Source organism: Xiphophorus hellerii, chromosome 10, assembly GCF_003331165.1.
Source record: "Xiphophorus hellerii strain 12219 chromosome 10, Xiphophorus_hellerii-4.1, whole genome shotgun sequence".
Classification (NCBI taxonomy): Eukaryota; Metazoa; Chordata; class Actinopteri; order Cyprinodontiformes; family Poeciliidae; genus Xiphophorus; species Xiphophorus hellerii.
The window spans coordinates 20,238,186-20,258,276 of NC_045681.1; the positions used below are offsets into that span (position 1 = coordinate 20,238,186).

Sequence of the window (20,091 nt, forward strand, 5' to 3'; positions counted from 1 at the left end):
TGAGTGCCAGCGGTATCAAGAGTTTAACATAGCAGAGGAAGCTTCGACACTCACGGCACTGCTGGGATGGATGCGAGGCCTCTCCATGGCGATGGTGATGCAGTTGAGGAAGATGATGACCAAAACGATGTGGTCAAACATCTTGTGGGTGATGATCTTGTTGCACAGGATTCGGAACCTTGGGGAAACAAAATCACGTCAATTAGACCAGAAGAGTGTATTGAGATGTAATGTATTTACAGGGCAGATTAACTCTAGTCTCCTTCAGACTAGCCAGCAGCAATTAGCAAACACCTGGTGGAACTGCGCATCTGCTGAGCTCATTATAGGAGCCACTTCTCAGAGCAACACTTGTAAAAATGTTGTTAAAGGGTTAATAGAGGAGCCATGTTGTGATGACTTCCTGAAGGCGGAGTTTCAGAAAGAGCAGGAGCTTCTTAAAGAGACAGAGCTCCAAATTCAAGACGTTAAATTGCAAAATCAAATTTCCTTTAAGCCCTATTTGATATATGCAGGATTTTATAACAACTGAAGTTAACATACTTACTTGTGCTATAAAATGGTTCTATGCGGCTGAAAAACACATAATCCTGCCCCTTTAAAATAAATCAGCAGCATATCCAGGTAATTTGTCACAAAATAATGCAAAAACAAAGCCAGATCAGTTTTGCAGCTAATGAAGAAAAGCACATCCGAGCTGATTATTACAAGAGTTGAATGAATGAGGCATCACTTCCAGTTGAAGATTTTAATTAAACTCATTTGAAGCCTGAACTCTGTCGTGAGTTATTTTTTTGAGCGATTCTGCGCACACCTTTCTCTTAATTTAGATTTATTTTTATTTTCTAAAAGTCAATTCCTGCTGTTCGATTGCAAGTCGAAACAAGTTACAGTTTCTCAAACACAAAGATGCTAGAAAAAAAAAAACAAACTAAACTTCATCCTTATCTACTTTTTGCTCTGATAGTACAGCAGCCAGTCTTACTTGGCAAACCGCGTGGCGGTTTATTTCTTCCCAGTGTTGTAATTTAGACTCTCGTTAAACTTTATATGAGCATTTAGCAGGAGGAAGATCGAAGTGAAATTAAAATGTGGAGGCAATCCAAGCAATCCAAACGGAAAATATACGTTCCTTAGATTAAACGTCTCTAAGACGTGAAACGCTCTCCTGTCCTGCAAAAGAAGATTTATTAAAACTAATTGACGACACGCCAGGTACTTTTGTGTTCAGAGAACAGGTGTAGATTTAGGCGTCATTAGCTGTGAGTGACTTCCAACGAAGAGGCAGCCAGGCTGTAGGCTGACGGAAACAAGCTGAGAGATGCGGGGAAGCGACTGTTCTACACGATGGAGTCAGGGATTAAACTGGGAATCGAACAAGATTTGGAGGCTCGTGTGGGCCTGAATGTGCAGCGGGGGCTCCGATCTGGGCTTTTGACTTTATTTGGTAACACAGACATCATTGTGCCACCACTCACAGAGTCTCGCATGCATGCGTGCGTGTGCGTGTGTGTGGGGTAGTTTGTTGTCTCCCTGCGCTTTTTCATACATTATTAATATCCACATGCCAGAGGCTTGATTATACAGAATTTATGTGTTTTTCTCAAGTGGCAGAGGAGGGAGGACACATGGCTCCATCTCTTCCTCTGAGGCTTAAAGGGCAAATATCTGGAAGTGAACTTTAGCAGGAAACGGCTCCACCTCAAAACTCTCAAACACGCACACGCCCACTTACACACACACGCCTGCACAAGCCGACTGAGAGCTCATTTCATTGCTAAAGAAACAAAAACAACTGTCACTAGATGCTCAAGTGAAAATAACACTTTCAGTCAGAAGTCATCCTGATAACAGGAAGCGAATGAGAAAAAGATTCTGACAGGAGTCGGAAGATTTCATCCCACCGCACCTGCTCCCCGCTCCCCCACTGACCTTTGCAGTTTTTCCGGCATCAAAACAAACCCTCCTGAATGACAGGTGGCATAAAGGTGTTTCACAGCCATCACAGACAGTTTTGTACTTTTCCAAATATCGTGAAGCGTATCAAAACTCAAGAGGAGAAATTGACAGAATTTAACAGAAGTTGTATTGAAAACAAAGCAAAAACAACGACGACAAACTCGAGATGTTCCAACTGGATTCTAGGTATTCGGTCCTGATTTTTGCTTTTTTTAAATGATTGGTGTTAAAGTCCAAAAGCGTCACTCTGAAACCCGGAGATCTGTGTAGTCCTAGATTTTAGATGGGGAATTTTAAACATTCACAGCCTAATTTGGTGTGCGCGGTTTGGAAAAGTGCAAATGAGGCAATAAACACTTGTTGATCAAATCTTGGATTTCTCCTTTGAATCTAACTGTGTGGCAGACTTGGTTCAGTTGGGGCCCGAAATGGCAACATTTGTCACATTTTCAGCTGGTGCGGTTTGTTTCCACACCCTATGGCAAAACCAGTTCCCCTCCTCGCCTGTGGTGGCGCTGCAACAAGTACTACTGAAGGAAACGACGCAAAAACCTCTGAACAACTTCCTTCTTCATAAAATGTAACCAAAAATGGAGAGGAGTTAGATTTTAGTGGTTGGAGGATTTCTCTTTTGTCTCAGACAGAAATCCACAAACCATTTCTCCTGCGTTTGTTTTGGTTGTATTTACCCAGAATTCCCTACACTATAGTCCACTTCCTGCTTTTAGAGAGGTCTCCAGTGCGCTTGGCGTTCACATATCCATTCGGACCGCACCTGAATTCACTTCAACCAACCGAGTAAACAGGCTAGCATTAGCCTAGCACCATAGCAAAACACAAATTTTATAAAGCAGCAATTTCTTTCTATGTAAGTTTTGCTCATTTATTACGGTTAACTGGAATCAAACCAAAATATTCAGAGAGCTGAGTCCTGAATTACTCAAGTGAAGTCAAGAAGGTGGACACTAGCATTAGCCTAGTCTAGCACTAAAAAGCTAAATTTTCTCTTGATAATAGACAACTAAAAAGCCCAATTTCCCATGAATAATTGGGAGCTACTTTTCATAGAAAAATCTGGAAAGAATGATGAATAGGGAGTCCACTACAGTAGTGTGATGTTAGAGAATGAGCATGCTAGCATTAGCACTAAAGCAAAGTACAAAATGTGGAAAGCAGGGGAACTTTTTCTGCAGGTTTTGTGTGATTAAAGATAAATAATGTTTTGACAATGCTGTGGACCCACACTGAATCAAGCAACTAGCTTAAGTATCAGTGAAAAATAAAAAACAAAAAGTAAACAGTAAACAGTTAGCCTTGCATTAAAACAATGCATTGAGTTTCTGATTTTTGACCCATATTGGGACCCTCTTGATAAAACTATCTAAACTGAGGTGTTTCAGCAGATCAACAAGAGCAGCTTCACTCAATAAGCCCTGAATATTCCTGGGGATTTTCTATAGTGCTCGGTCTTAGTTCACAAGATATTCAAGAGGCAAAATAACTCAGGGACCGGCTTAGCAGGAAGCAAAGACTACGCGCTCACCCATTAAAAACTTCCCCAGCAATCGGCGGAGAGCGCAACGTGCACAAAAGCCTGGGCAAGATGAACCCGGGTCGATGTGAGAGCAGCTTGATCCCAGTTCCCCTGCTGCTGGCTCTTGTTGAGACTGTGAGTGCAGGCGGGAATCTGAGTCGGGCCACACGCAGAGCCAGCGTCCTCGGTGTCACTCCGAGCGAAGGACCCGAGCTCAACGGCCCGCTGCGACCTAAAACCAGCCACGAATCCGCTTTGAGACGAGCTCCTTCTGTTTCCCTGAAGCCCCGACAACAGCAGACCCCAGGGGGGCTTTCCCCATAAACCCTTTCCAAAATACTGTACATACAACAGAAATCAAGGAGCTGAAGCATCCAGGTCTCCTAAAAGTACCGAGATGAATGAACTTCTGCTAATGTGCGTGGTGAAAATAGCTTGACAACGAATAATGACACTAGAATTTGTTTTTACTGTACCAAAACATGAGGAAGTACTATTTATTTAATTTGTTAAAAACATTTATCTGCTTAGTATTTATTCTCTTCGCTCTGATAAAAAACAAAATTATGAAGAAAACCTAATATTTATCATGTGTTGTTCATTTTTCTTTCCAGTTTCTAAGTTTGTGGGGTTTTTTGTGTGATAGAGAAAAAAAAAAGCCCATAATAATAAATCATTTCAAAGCTATTTCCACCTTTGTTGTGGCATTTACAGCCTGACTGGAAAAAACAAACATTTGTCAGCAGGAAAACAGTTTTGAATTCAGAAGCTGCAGGAACCTGGACGGCTCCGTGTGAACGCCTCCAGACAAATGCAACTTTGGATCCTCTTTCAACATCCTGTTTGCTTGATTTAACGTCTAAATAAGCTCAAACACAGCTCAGCTAAAAGGTCTGCAGAGATATACTAAATGATGTCATCGTAGTGTAATGGTTGACTTGAAGGGTGAATAAAAACCCATAATACATCTCTCGCCTGAAACATGTGGCGGCGTTTTTAAAGTGACCCGGTCAAAACAAGGCAGCAATGATTTAGGTTATAAGATAACCTGTCATAAAATAAAGAAACGGGAATTCATAATTTAAAGACATATTCTCACTACATAGTTCAATAATTTAAAAATGCCACTGTCTCAAACTCAATGTTTAATTAGTAAGCTAAATGTTTAGTTAGCAACCTAAATAAGCTAAATATTTATTTTGTTCAAATATTTAGTTCCAAATGAAATATCTGGTTAAATTAAATGTTGAGGTTAACAACTAAATGTTTTGCTTATTTAGCTTGACAACTAAATATCTAGTTAGCAAACCATTTTAACTATTTAGCCTGCAAACTGAATAAGCTAAATGTCAGAGGAGAAGAAACGATGAAGGTGTGACGTGAGTTTATATAAATGTTCACAAGATCCAGCTTTTATTTTGGTAATCCACTTCCAATACTGTAATCAGCAAGTTAATTTGCAGACCAGCTAAATATTTAGCTGAGCTTCAAAATAAATATTTGGCTTGCTAACTACATATTTAGCTTGAAGTTACAGTAAATGTTTAGTTTGAGGTTAAATGTTCAGATTGCTAATATATGTCTAGATTCAAAATAAATATTTAATTTGAAGATACATATTTAGCTTCCTAACAAAATATTTAGCTATAAAATAAATATTTGGGTTAGAGCTAAATATTTCATTTGAAATTAAGCTTGAAGTTACATTTTTAGCTCGCTAATAAAATATTTTGTTTAACGGAACATATTTAGCTCGCTAAACCTGCAGTTTTTCTCTTAAAACAGGCTAAATAACCCACATTATTGATGTTTTTTTTGGCTGTATAGTTTTACAAATGTCACCCCGTGCTGACAGACACTGCGGTTGTTGCTGCTGTAAAAAGGCAAAGTTTAACAACTCAAGAATATAAGTCTAAATTTAAACTGGAGGCTCATGAAACCGGAAACACTTAATGGTGTTGAAAGGATACAAGTGTTCAGATATCATCGCGATATAATTATAGGACAACAATTCGTTGACTTTCTTGAGGTTCAGAGCGAAAATGATGACGGAGGAGTGTAGATTCCGCACGTGGCCGAGATAACGCGACGCACTCAGAGGGAAAAACTCCCTTCCTCCCTCCGCTGCCGCTTATTCACCCCTGATATGGCAGAAATGTGCAGATGAAAGAGACTTCTGAAGTGTGAGTGTGGGAGGGAATAGGAGTTGATATAAAAAGGGATGAGGGAAAAAAGAAAAAAACCTGACGCATTCATGTTGCGGGAAAATGACTTCAGAGTCAGCACTATGGAATGTCAGTCGAACGCAGCGATAAAAAAAAAAAAGAAACCTTTTCTGGTCAATTGGAAGATTGCATTTTATCAGTACATTTTCAGCGTTGCTTACTTTCTCTGTGACAAGATTTTGACAGCTTTACAGTCGGAATAGAGATTGAAAAACTTTTTTTTTTTGTTACAGATAGGAATCTGCAAGACTCAATGAGTTTGACGTGTTGGGGGGGGGGAGCCTGATGTGGAGCGTACCTGGACTGTGGGGGGAACAGGTAGAGGGACCATGTGTCTCTCTGCCGACACCATGCTGGCTGCTTTTTCTCCATCCATCGGAGAATCCTGTCAAAACGACTCTGCACAGAGGAGAACATGCACAGAACATGCGTTATCCAGATGTTCAAAGCTTCCTGCTGGATAAACCGGCTTTACAAATAAAAGATGTGACCATCAGTACAAATCTGGTAATTGTAATCTTGTAAGTTAAATGCAGTTGTTAACACCTGTCACGCCGTCTAAACCTCACGCTTCTATAGCAAATTGGACGTCAGGCTGTATCTACATGCTCCTTATCAAATATACTTGAATAAACAATGAGAAGCAATACTGTGAAATATTGCACTTTTGTGCAGTTGAGTTTTTTTCACTAAAATAAGTCACAATACTTTCGTTGTCACTAAGCTAACACTAAATATGTTGGGTTGTTATACCACATGTTGTTATTAGGGTTGAAAAACTTACCACGATATAGGCGTTTCATATCAGTCGATATCGATTATTGTCAATATCGATAATTATCAATATATTAGGAACACCTTCCTAAGTTGATTCGTCTTTTTTGTTGGTTTTAAATATCTGAAATACTGCCAAACTGGCAGTTCTATGTTTTACCCACAGTTTTCATTCCACTGTGTATTTTTTTTCTAGGCAGTTTTGAGGCACGGTGGTGAAACCTGAAACTGCTGCTGCGCACGTTACTTGACAGGTTGTCGCTAGGTAACCAAAAAGTGAAGTTGCTTAGCTAGCCATAAAAAGGTTGAACGGCTAAAGCCTTTCCTCTGCCTTCATCCCCCAGAATGCTCAGCGGTTATTGATCGGACTTCAGTGACAGTTCTTTGTATTGAGTATTGAATATTCTATCAGATGTTTTATGTATTAATATTGATTATGTGTCTATCACAATATATACTGTTATTGGGTTAGTGTCCAGCCCTAGTCATAGTGTTCAGTCTCCAACATCTCAGAAGGGCAGAGTTAGTGTATGAAGGTAACTGCAGGTGGAGACTAACCTGGCTGACCTCCTCCTCCGCGTTCTCGTCTTCTGTGTTCTCCTCCAGGGAGACGTTGGTCGGGCCCAGGGCCGACGGAGTTCCCTTCCCGTTGCAGTCGCTGTGTTCTGGAGGCCGTAGGTGGGCCAGGGAGGGCGGCCTGGAGCTGTGCATGCTGGCTGAGCGGTGCAGGTAGGGCACCTGCGTGGATGGAAAAACAAAGTGCAGGTAAGTAAATTAGAGACTACTTTTGCTTAGCAACCCAGATCGGGAACATTTACTTTATATACTTCAGGAATTAGAACAAACTTGGAATCCAGAAGAACTGCTGTTGGTTCTCCACAACCATACTAAGATGTTAACATTTGTGGTTGTAATGGGACAAAATGAGAGAAAATTCAACAGGTATGAACACTGTCAAAGCAGCTTGGAAAGTCAAACAGCTTCAAAAACTGCTCTACCTGCAGTAAGGCCTCAGGAGGCAAATCCATGGAGCTCCGAGTTTCCACGGACTCCATCCTCCTGTGCCGCGGTCCTCCGTGAGGCTGCGACATCGAGTCCGTCCTAGGAAGGGACGTGTCGTCTTCGTCCACCAACCCGCCTCCGCCTTCTCCTCCCCCGTCTCCTTCGTCGGAGCTCGAGTTGCCCTCCCCGGACAAGAGAGACCGCCGCTCGCCAGACTGTCGCTTCTGACGCTTGTATGATGGCACGCGGCTCAGGCTGTTCCAGCTGGACCGTCGGCTGCCCCAGCCGCTGCCGGTCGTCCACTGGCCGTGCGGAGAGGAGCGGACGCTAGTCTGCGGAGAGAGCGGCGCAAGAGGACGACCAATGAGAAAAGTCGTCATGACTTTGCTGTTTTTTGTTGGTTACTTGTGTGGTTTTCTTGCATTTTTGGGCAGCTGACCTTAATAAAGCTGCTGTACAATGTGATAATCAGAGCTATGACTCACACTAGCTGCGTTTCCATTAACGATATAACTGAGTAGTTTGACATTTTGAAAATAAATTTGTTTTGTGAAAACACCCCAATTCTGAAAAAAATAGTTTTTCTATAAAAAATTTTGCCGCCAGGATGAGGTGGTTACAAAAAAATCGGTTTACTTTGCAAAACTACAATGGAAACACGTGATTTGCATCACACAAATCACGTGATCAACAACCAGATGTTGCCACTGGTGCAAACCGCAAAGAAAACATAACCCAAAGTACCTGGAGGATTATGCGTGGCATGTTTTTAATAACTTATCGCATGAACAAACTTATTCACGTGTGGTTTTAATTGTGTCTTATTTCATGGAAACACCGTAATTGCAAAATTGCGTTTCTTTGACATTAGCGGAATTGTCCAATGTCCAATTGTCTAATGTCAATGGAAATGCAGCTACTGACATAGATAGACATGAGTACATGGAAGATTGGGATATATTCTCTCAAGTCTTCTTTTTGATCATCAGGTTGTCCCATAGAGCGGTGATTACAGCCAAAAGCAGACGGCCGGATCGATAGAAGACATTAATCATCATCGCTCATTGGGAAGAGACACACACTCAATTGAGACACTGTGGCCAAAGCCGAGTAGAAGAGGAAGCAATTTCTTGATGCTCGGTTACATCCTGGCAAACCTTCCATCCCAAAAGAGAACTGTAAAGCGCAGGGGAAACGAATAACACTCTTACTCACAGGCGATTTGTCAAAGCAGGCTGGGTCGATGGAGATATTGCTGCCTTGACAAGATTCGTAGCCCAGGACGGGGTCGCCCGCCACGGGCAACTTGGGGACGGGCATGGGCGTGGCAGCGGTGTGGGTGATGAGCGGTGGAGTCAGACTGGTCTTCATTTCCACGTGACCATTCACCGGCACTACTGTTGAAGTACAGACGGATGGAGATTGGAGATTGGTTAGCGTCTATGAGGATGTTCAGGCGTTGCTTTATTTTCTGAAAAAGAAGGACTTAAAAATGGAGAATCTGTACTTGTAGGGTAACATGAATACATCACCACAGCAGCGATCTGATGGAAGTGAAAGGGAACATTGTGTTTGGCAGCAACACCAATGCAGAGCAATAGGAGAGTAACGCAACTTTAAATGCTAATTTTTCCTTTGTGGCTTAACAAAATTTTGGATGTAAAGAAGTGAGTCTTCCAGTCAGGTACGCAGCTTTATAGGCGCCTGAAGAGACAGACGGGAAGTTGGAAGTTGCACTGCTTACCGCAGTGTTTCCATTTGCTTTCCAGGCTGCTGCCTGAGCAGCAATAAGAGTTGATGGGAACTGGCACACAACGAGTGGTAGATAAAAGCTGCTGTTCTGGTTTGAGGACGACCATAGAGACGGCAGGTGGGGAATAATTGAGGTACACCTTGAGGAAACAGGTTGTCCAAATAAAACTTTAGCAGACACGTAGTGCAAGATGTTTTTCACATCAGACGGCTCGCATCGGTCCTCTGTGGCATTTTATGTATAGTCAGTATACGTTACAGACAATCATGGCTTACCTGTTGAAGGCGATAAGTCCTTTTTGCTGCCATTGACGTCTTCCATACTTCGTGCAACAGAATCAATCTCTGACCCGGTTTTAGAAGCATCCCCCTTGTGAAATAAAAGAGCAAAGAAGATATTACAAAGCGGAACCTGGTGTTTTGTCAGACCAAACACAGAAGAAAGGTTATCATTACCACAAAGTGGAATGGAATAAAAAAACATCCGACAGATTGAGGTTTGCTTACTATTGTGATATTTAAGTCTATCTGTTTATAAATTATACCTAAATCAGTTCAAGCATTTGTGAAACAGCAACTCCTAAATACAGCAACTACTCCTAACTCTAAAGTTGTCATGTGAAATTTAATGTCTCCCTCAAACCTATAGCTGTGACGGATGCATTTGATAAGATGTAATATCTAAACCTTACTGAGTATTAGTGGTGTCCAAGCTTTTAAAAGTAGTTGTGGTACCTCACCCTAAAGATGCTGTCACACTGTTTTGGCATATACCATATGCACAGTGAGAAAATAACAGTTATTTGTGCAACATAGTATTTATTCTAAGTATTTGTTCCGACCCAATTTTCCGTCAAAAAATTGGGTTGGATGACGAATGCAGCGATCAGAATCTGTTAAGGTCACCCGGGCCTCACAGACGGGTCTGTTTTGTCTGCTGCTGTGCAACAAATTGACGGGAATGTCAAGAGTGAAACAGGAAGTGAGATACGGCAGCAAAGTAAGACGTGTCCGCTTCGGTGGAGGTGGGGGGGGATTTAACTAAAATATTTTACTCACAAAAAGTGGCAAGAGCTCAGAAGTACAGAAAAAAAAACAAAAGTGACAGAGCATTCTTGTTTGAGTCGCTTTGAGTTTATTGGTGTGATTCTGGTACATACTGTTGGACTGCTCTGCCATGCATAAATCTGGTCGGAGAGTGAACAGCTGGACACAGGCGTTGTGTTTTGGGTTGAGTTACGATGTCTGCTACAAAGGCCAGCTACGTAAAGTGCTGCTGTGCAAGTAAAACTGAGAACAAGGAGCAAACACCCTGACATAACGACAGAGGTTTCTGAATTTCCTTTATTTGTCACTAAAAACTGCCCTGATAGCTTTGGAGTAAGGAGAAGCTGTTGGTCTATTATTACACAAAGCAAGCTGGATGCTCTTCAAAGCACTTCTCTTTAAATTATCCTCCCATCAGCAGAACCATTTAGGGATGAATCTCTCGCCTCTGTACCTGCTGAAAGCATTCTCTGCTTATCATTTAACTTGTCCTTCCTCACTCTCTGAGTCTTTTCCCCCATGCTTCTCCTCTGGTTACCTCTTCCATGGACGGATTTCCTCCCTCAAATCAGTGGAAATAAAAACAACTAGATATGTCTCTTGTATTTGTTCCGCTTCGCTGGCGCCGGCAGATATTATTAAAAGCGGGAGAGGGTGCCACGGTGGACGGCGTATTAATGAAAAGCCGGCCTGGTGAGTCAGACCTCTGTGGCAGCAAAGAGAATAAACAGTAGGTAGGAAAAGCCTCCGGACCAAAACGCCACGCATCACCTCCTGATCTGACAAATTACTTCCTCGATACTTCCCACGAGCCGAGAAGAAAAAGAGCGTATGAATATTGCGCGTTCCAGGTTTTCTATTCTGGTGATCGCATTTGCATTTTCTTCCCAGCGATTAATGCCACTGTGTCGTAAAACCCCCATCTGATTTGCTTGACCTGGGAAGATTGGGGGAAGAGGAGGGGATGATGTAGCAAGAGTGGATGGTAATGAACTGGTGGGCCAATCAACTCAAGGACCACTCGGACCCTTTTATAGTCTCTGTAATCATGCATTTACATATTTTAGAGGATTCCTTGCCGTTTCAAAATGTGGGCTCACAGCAGGACATATCAAGCACCCGAAGATATCTTGGAGTCACAGCTGCGTTAGCTTATAGGTTGTCGAGCTGAAGTTGGAGAAGACATTTTCAGATTTCATTGACAGACATGTATTTTAGGCGTTTTAGGTGTTTTCGCTCCATTATGTTTGAAATTTATTCTGTGGCTCTCTGTGGTTGTTGCGGCTATCGCTAATTCCTTTCCTTTTTTCCCATGTCCAGGTGGTTCAAAACACAGAGGCAGCCAGATTTTATAACTGCAACTAAATACAAAACTACAAACACAGGCTTTCCCTCGATGTATTATAAGCCTGGCGGGCCATCAGGCTTTACTTGTGCCCCCTCCAGGCTAAGCATTATTTTATATGTATTAGGATGAAGCAACTGAAGTTCAAATAATTGACATTTATTTTAATTGTATTTTGATCATGTTTGCCTTTTTCTTTATAAGGCTTCATAGTCGGTGTGTCTAAACACCGTCTTCTAATAACACATAATTACCAGGTGATGTTTTCAAATTTTCTGTCCACTTTGAAAATGTTTTCACTCAAAAGCACAGTGGGCTGCTGGATAACAGCCATAGCACCAAGCTTGGCGAGTTTGAAACCCTGAAACATCTTGTAACGGATGTTTCTAATGGAAAATCTGTGGAAAACCTACATGAGGTTCAGGACATACGGTTAGAAAAACTCTAGTTTTTTCTTCAGAACCATTTCTCAAGTCCACTTAATTGAACTTAATTGTTGTTCTAAACAAAAGGGTTAAAATTTTTTTACTGACTGACAGATGTATAGATTAGTAGGCAGTGATAGAAATTTAGCAACGAAGCCTGCCCGTGGAAGGGTCCCACAGCAAATCATAAGATTAATAACAACACTGATGACGTGCAAACTCCATCTGTAGTGTGAAGCTGAATCAGAAACAGGAAGTATACTTATACTTCCTACCTCAAATATTACATTGTTGTAGGACTGAAGAGATCTTTAGTGACAGACTGCTGCATCCTAAGTGCACAAAGTAGCATTAATGTAGATCCTTCTCAGCTACTTTTAACTTGCCACTGATACAACTGACTTTACCCACTCTCAGACAATAAGGGATATTTCTAGTTCTGTATTTCTAACTAAAATACAGCTCTAGAATATCAAGTATCGCCTTCTTCAACAGCCTTAAAGTTTTGAATGATTGAAAGGTGTATTCAGAAATAAAGTAGCCTTCGATTATAAAGTCAGTAAAAACGGCTTTCAGGCTGCTCATTATTTCACTTCATCACAAAATAACATAAAAGATGCATCCCGGTAAATATTTGGGATCTATTGATTGTTTTCCAATCCTGCGGCTTTCTAATGTTTTTTTTAAGCATTAAAAAAAAACATTTTTTTGTGGAAAGATGAGAAGATACAAGTTTAACCCGAGTAAGAAGATGAGCTCCAAGGGAGTTCTGGTTTAACATTAGCCTTGTTTCATTACTGAGAACAGCGTACACAGTGTTATATAAGCCCTTTATACGAAGTGCCTCATCCACAGTGTAACATTCAGTTTACTGTCTGCTAAGGAGCTGCTGATAAATAACCAGCTCACTTTTTGTTATTCTTCAGCCTGTTTATGTAAAAAAGAAAATATAGAAGATGTCTTATTATGTGAAATGCCTTCCAGGCAGGCATGATCTATTATTTAGTTGTCAAACACCAATTATTGAAGTCCCATCTGGTATTTAGTTTGGAAAATTAATTTCAGCAGAAACACAGTCAGCGGCAAAAACAGGCTATGAATTTTTCATTCTGGAGTAGCGGGAGTTAGCACACATCAGTAAATGCTTTACTCACCCTGCGTTCGGAGTTTTAGCAGAAAAGATCAGATGTAGACATTATCTGTGGGGGGAAATCGGAGGCTGAGTTTGCCTATATTTTCTTGTTTACACTCTGCCACCCCCAATTTAGGCTCGGACCTGCGAGGAGGAGATGGGAGCGCTCGCCGGTGGGCCCTTCGATAATCGAGAGCAGACGCGAACGGGAGGATCTCAATTACATTTCTTCAAAAAGAAAAAAAAAAAGGGAGCCAGAGAGTGGCTGTTGATAACAGGAAGCTAAGTAATTGTTTCCGTGTGTGTGTGTGTGCGCATGCCCACTAATAGTGCCATCTGTAAACGCAAACTTTTAGATTAGTTAAAAATCGGATTAAAGTTTAAACAAACCCTTTATATTGAAATAAAATACTCAACATTGCACAAATCTGAGAGTGTGATTGTCACATTCCTGTCCAAATCAAATGGACCACTGTTGCGTAAAATTTTATTCCAATCACTTTCTGAAATATTTGCAAAAATTTGCAATACTCCATGTAACCGGCTTCTTTAAATGACTAGTTTGTGAGTATATACAATATACGAAGAACACACATTTCTAAGGAAAACGCGAAACATAACCTCTAATGACTTCTAGGGCTGAAACAATTAATCAGATTAATAAATTGTAGTAATTTGGTAATCAATAAATCATTATTTGGAGTATACAGGCTCTAAACCAACACACTCAGCGCAGTAAATAGGCCAAAAAACTGTGTGAGAAAATCCACATTTTGCATTTAAGATAAAAAAAAATCCTTCTGTCTGTAAATATTTTCTACCCAGACATCCTGAAGTAGTTTTTGCTTCACCTGATTCAAATTCAGTAAAGAAAAATCCTATTAAGAACTGTTTGCTACGCAATTATTAATAGTCAATAGATCAGACCTGCACTACAGATGCATGCTTTGATACAAATGATTAAGTGTACACTAAAGGAATGCTGTGCTAATGTATTTCATAAAGTACAATGAAATAAAAAAATCCACAACACCAACTTGTTTATTTTCTTACTTAAAAAGTAACTGGATTATGTGTATCTGCATTTTTGTTCATTTCGTTCTAATATTGTGGGAAAAAATATGAAAAATATGGACAAGGTTAATTGTTTTTAAACCTGATTAATTGTCAGAATAATCGATTACTAAAATAATCGCCACCTGCAACCCTAATGACAGTAGCCCTTGTTGAACAGCACTCTGTGTTCACTCAAATCCTTCAGTAGCTGCGTTTCAATTACAAATGTGCAAAAAACTTTTTGATATTCAGCTAATGTAAAAATAAACAAAAAAACACTTTCTAATTAAAATACAGTGTTAAGGTGTTTCCATAAAATATGCATTCTCATGTTCTAAATCATTTTTAAAAATGGCACATCATCAGCCTCCTACCACTTTCTGTCATTTTCTTTGTCTTTTCTGCCAGAAGTAACATCCGGTTGTCAATCGCGTGACTCGTGTGATGTGACAAAAGCATTTCCATTGCAGTTTTTCATGATACACTAATTTTGATACGGCTGAAAAAGCAACTTATCCTAGTGCAAAAACAATATGTAGAAATACCTTTTTTTTTTTAAATTAGGGTGCTTCCATTAAGCAAATTTATCTTCATAATTCCAATTTGCACAGTTAGTCAATGGAAACGCTACGATATCAGATTGGATCTCACATAGCAGAGAAATCTTAAAGAACAAGTGGAAAATCCTAAAGTTATGGTCTCATTTCTGTGAGAGCACTGGGCAGCTCTGGGAAACTGGATCTATGAGCTGTCTTCTTCTGAACTAGCTGAGTTTATCTCACTTTGATGGGGGAGGGGAGTTCTCAAAAAAAAAAGATCTCACACCAAATTTCGTGCTCTCGTCCACTACAAACAGGAGTTTGAAACGAGGAGATTTTTTGCCATCGCCAGCACAGAATTTGAACAAAGACGACAGTCGGAAGAAAGCGTTGCTTGGAGTTGAGCGTTCAACATGAGGCTTGATATGGAGTCTGCTTATAAGGGAGAACAAAGCAAGTCACAACGCAAGTGTTGGAGACTTGGTTATCTCTTCTGAGCGCAGGTGAGCTCAGAACTTCACTTAGTCTCAGCAGCAGTAAGGGAGCCATGCAGGGAACAGGTTAGAGAACTGGCAGATGATGGGAAACATGCTCCGACAGCCTGATGGGAGATTTGCCTCATGCGACTGGAAAGATGGCCGACTGGAAATTGCTTCTGCGCTCTGTCACCGCTACTATATTCATGTCAATCATATGGCAGCAGCAGCTCAGTGCCTTTCAGAATCAAGACATGGTAAACATGATTTTTAACCTCAAGAGGAGGACCTATTGTGATTTTAACACACAACGTTCCATCAGGTTTATGGACAATGGTCCGAAGAAAGAGCAAATATCCAGAATCTGAATGTGTGGATGGAAACATCTCGATGGTTTGAGATGACTGAAAGTGTGACTGACCTCTGGTTAGCAGATGGGCTATGAAACTCTGGTCAGATGAATCTGGAGTCCAGATGACTCCAGACATTTATACTGCAGTCAGAATTTGGTGCGAAGAACATAAAAGCACTGAGTTATTTGGGTTTGGTTCAGGCTGATGGTATTATAAAGGGATATTTCCATGGCGTACTTGAGGTTGCTTAGTACCAGTAGAGCATCGTTAAACCACCACAGCCTACCAGAGTAGGTTCTTCAGGATGCGGTGGGACACGTGACACCCATCACACATATGCAGCTGAGAAATCTGCTGCAACTGCGTGATGTCACGTCAATATGGAATAAAATCTCTGAGGATTGTTTCAACACCTGGGTGAATAAATGCTTTGAAAAATTCAAGGTAAAGAAGGCCCAGCCCCACCTAGTGAAGTATATCTAAGACAGTGGTTGGTTCAGATAAATCTGATGCTGTGCAACCTTCGTGGTCAAGCAGGTGGTCAACTGAAGTAGTGGGTGTGAACACCTAATCCGAGAGTCATTTTGGCCAAGCTTGTAACAACTTAAAAACTCAAAAATACACCAGTAAACTAGTTTGGGTGACTTGGGAGAGAGACTATGAAATCCCAACCGTCTGTGAACAGAGCACAAGGGTCGCACAGAATGCACACTATATGTCCATCTTGATAAACCCAAGATACATCGTGGGATTCGACTTTTTTGTTGAAAACCTTCTCATTGTAAGAGATATTTATGTTTGGAATTTCATTTTCTAAGAAGTAAACTGGTTAAATATATTGTTTTAAGTGAAAACCTCGTCACACTGATGTACTTGGTACAACACAGACAACAGAGAATATAGACAGTATAACTTGAGACATTATCCAATAGGACTACGTGTAACCCTCGACTTGCTATTGCCTACCTTTGTGCATAAAGGATGGCATGTGGAAAAAACGAACAGCAGACTCTCCAGAAGGTTCATTTTAAAATGAAATTTTAAATTTTGAGATTCAGATTTAGAAGCTTTGGTCCTAAAAGAGACTTGACCTGCGAATCGGTCAACCTCTGCTTCAAAACTATGACTTTAAATGAGAAATGATCAATAATGTTTGTCCCTATATCCTCACTTGTGTTATTAGTGCTAATTAGACTCTGTGTCTGGGACCGAAACCCTTCTGGGGAATCACGGCGCTTTGCCTTCTTATCAAAGAGCCAATTATTTGCTCATCTTTTCTACTGATTTATACACCCGAGAGAGAGCAGCGTCCATTCAAACGCCTTGGAAAAGCTCCCATTCAATACTCTATTGGATTGGACTGGCAGGAACAAAGATTTTTGAAACTTTTGGAAATAAAAAAAAAAAATCCAAACTAAATTTTGCACTGCTCAGTATCACCGAGAACAAGTTAGAAAGGTTTTGTTTTCCAATAAGGCTGAGCAGTCCTCTGAAGGCACTCGTGGCTAAGCGTGGCTTAGAGCTGCATGTTAATATCTACATTAATGTCTGCTAAATATTAACCTGTCACATTAACGATGCAAAATGGCCTCCGCAATGTTATTCATCATTCTGTCACTCACGAGTAGAAACCGGCAGTCGAGAGGTCTACGGCGTCGCCGCAGAGCCGCCATGGGGAATGATGAGGGGAAGAAAGGGTGAAGAGGGACGGGTGAGGGACAGACGGAGGGTGGAGGGGGACTGGGCTAGTTGATTAAATGGAGAGAGGGAAGGGAGGAGAGGCAGGGCTGCAGAGCTGTACATACCCCTGAGTCTACAGGCAGTTGAATTAGGCTCAGCTGGGCATGCAAGTCCTCCCGCTTGGTAATTTCCTTTTAGCGGAAGTGGCCGGAGAGAAGAAGAAGAAAGGGAGAGGAGGCACGGAGGAGAGGAGTGGAGCCACAGTGGTGGACGAGAGCAGAGGGGAGAACAATAAAGATGATTCAACATGTTGGAAAATGTTGACTTCATCCTGCTGGAGAACAAATCCAAGTAGACGGCCGGGGCCATTAAGCCACATGTGGAAGCATGAGAAGTGAGGGCAGCATAGAAACAGCATGGCCATGTCGTACTCTAGAGTTAATCTGTGTGATTTTTTTAATGAATGTGGAGGCTTTTTAGACAAGAAGTCTCATTTAATGTTGTGCGTATAGAAACAGCACGTTTTTCCACTTCTGGAGATAAAAATCAATCCTTTATTATCGTGGTATAATCTCACATTGAAAAGTTTTTGGGAAAAGCACTGGTGGAACAATTGTTGGTACCCTAACCTAACCAATTCCTTAAAAAAAAAAGTAACGAGAGCATTTTTTTTATACCTTATACTTATTTAGGTTGACGTCATTTCCTCGGTACTTCTGATTAGGAATCTACAGAATCTACAGAAGCCCATTCATTTTATCAACTGGCCACAACACTGGACCAGGACCAAGATTTTGTTGGCGACAGCACCCAATCAGAATGGTAGGAAAGGTAAAAAAAAGAAGAAAATAAAATCCCAAAAGTGTCAGAACTGTAAGGAGTGGAAGCTTCAGGTTACAAATTACCCATAGCAACCATCAAAGTCCATCTACACGGCAACCGGTTGTTTGGGAGTGATGTTGGCAGAAAGCAATCTTTTCTATCAGATGCAATCTCACATAAGATGGAGCTTTTTGCCTTTTCGTGGCAAAAACGATGAATGGACGAGTGGGAAAGGACCTCGTACCTTATGTTACTTACAGTGATGGATCTGAGATGCTGTGAGCCTGATTCTTTCCTGGACGCCACTTTTAGTGAGCACTGCATGATCAAATCTTTCAAATACCAGCAGATTTTGATTAGATATCTGCCAAATTACACCAATAAAATGTAAGGGAAGAAAATGAAGCCGATAGCTCAAAATCCTTAGGAGGAGTGAGTTCATTAAAGTTCGGGGTGTGTAAATGTAAAAAATGGGCCAAAATTGCCCTTTGACTCAAAATGGCCGCCTCCCTACACATTTTGGGACAGAACTTTTTTCTTGATTTTAGGGGATCTATATATGTACCAAATTTGAGATCTCAACAATATATGGTTTGGTCTATCTCACTTCAGGGGGCGCTATAGAGCAAATTAGCCCGGTCCACTTTTGATGCTATTAACCCTGCCACAGATTTTGGAGATGGTGTCATTTGGACCCCACAAGCTGTTTACTCTATGTGACGTGCGCTTTTTCTGATTTTGTGTATGTCGTTTCGTGAATGGACGGTTTGACAGCACACTCCTGCCACCTGCATCTCTGCTGTCCAAGCACTCCTCCTGAGCTTAGCGCTAAGGCTGAGGGACGGTTAAAAACCTTTCATTTAATCTGGGGAACAATTTTGGGGGACTTTTCTGAAATGTCTAGGTCCCACAAATTTGCGTTTTTGGGGCAAAAAGAGAAATTAATCGTACAATCATGATCAGCCTTTATGTTGCTTTCACTGCTCAAGTCTAAAAAGTGGATAATTTATAGTTTTTTTTTAAAACATTTCTGGTCATACCTCAGTATGGTGAAATTCTAACGTTTTACTTACGGCTATCTTACTATAAGAATCTTAGACCAGCACAACCTAGTGAAATGTTTTACGAGATTCTGTCCTGTTGACCACAGGGGATTGTACAAAGTAACAAAAGCCTGGGTACCAATAGCTGTGCCACCAGTTATTCCACTTATATGGAATTTTTTTTCTTCTTCTTCTTCATTTGTGCGTTTTGTATTTAGTCAGAAAGGTACATTTGTTCAAAACTGAATGGTATTCAATTTTAGTACCATAATAAAAGATGAGTATTGTCTGTCTTGTCATAATCTTAACCAAAGATGTATTCATTTGCATTGAATGTGGATACTGCAAGAATATGCCTGGGTGTGAAATGATTAATTAAATGTTCTCTGGGATTAAAAAAATAAAAATCAGCAAAAAGACATAAGTCAGCAAGGTTGCACTCATTGCATTGGATACTGTACAGTCACATGGGCACACCACTAGAGCCTGAAACAGAAAGATACCGAAGAAAAAATGGTAGGTGAAATGAACATGTAAAAAAAAAGAAAGATGGAGGTTGGGGGCTAGTTGTGCCATACAGAGCAGGGAGGAAAAAGACGGGTCTAATGAATAAAAGAAGCAAAACGAAGATTAAAAGTAACATCTTTATAGCGTGTGGCGGTGTGTGCGTGTCTTGGCACCACAGTTGAGCACATCTCCTGGCCATGGCCCACGTCATTTGAGTTGCCCATTACCTAGCAGCAAGTTTGGCTGACTAAAAATAAACTTAGTGTTTGCAGAAAAGGATGTTAAGATGAAAAAAAGAAGTAATTGAGAGCTAAGGTAACAGCTCTTCCCTGAGGGAACCATGGAGATTCTCACACTTAGATGTTTGCGTGTACATGAAGGTGTCTGTGCTTTTTTTTTTCTTTTTGTTTAATTTAAGTT

The 20,091-nt window shown here is 40.9% G+C and overlaps 1 protein-coding gene across 15 annotated transcripts in view; it reads right to left on the reverse strand.

Annotated features, from left to right (window-relative positions):
* The window catches only part of cacna1g (calcium channel, voltage-dependent, T type, alpha 1G subunit), a 271,449-nt gene that overhangs the window by 64,249 nt on the left and 187,109 nt on the right, over positions 1–20,091 (reverse strand). For 12 of the 15 annotated variants that reach the window (XM_032573623.1, XM_032573622.1, XM_032573619.1 and 9 more), the window contains 7 exons: positions 17,425–17,490; positions 9,523–9,616; positions 8,710–8,891; positions 7,491–7,826; positions 7,051–7,230; positions 6,017–6,117; positions 55–178 (listed from right to left, as the gene is read on the reverse strand). In XM_032573623.1, the coding sequence (XP_032429514.1) occupies positions 55–178; positions 6,017–6,117; positions 7,051–7,230; positions 7,491–7,826; positions 8,710–8,891; positions 9,523–9,616; positions 17,425–17,490 (1,083 nt within the window). The remainder of the gene's footprint in view (positions 1–54; positions 179–6,016; positions 6,118–7,050; positions 7,231–7,490; positions 7,827–8,709; positions 8,892–9,522; positions 9,617–17,424; positions 17,491–20,091) is intronic. The other 3 variants (XM_032573632.1, XM_032573624.1, XM_032573631.1) reach the window with 1 other exon arrangement.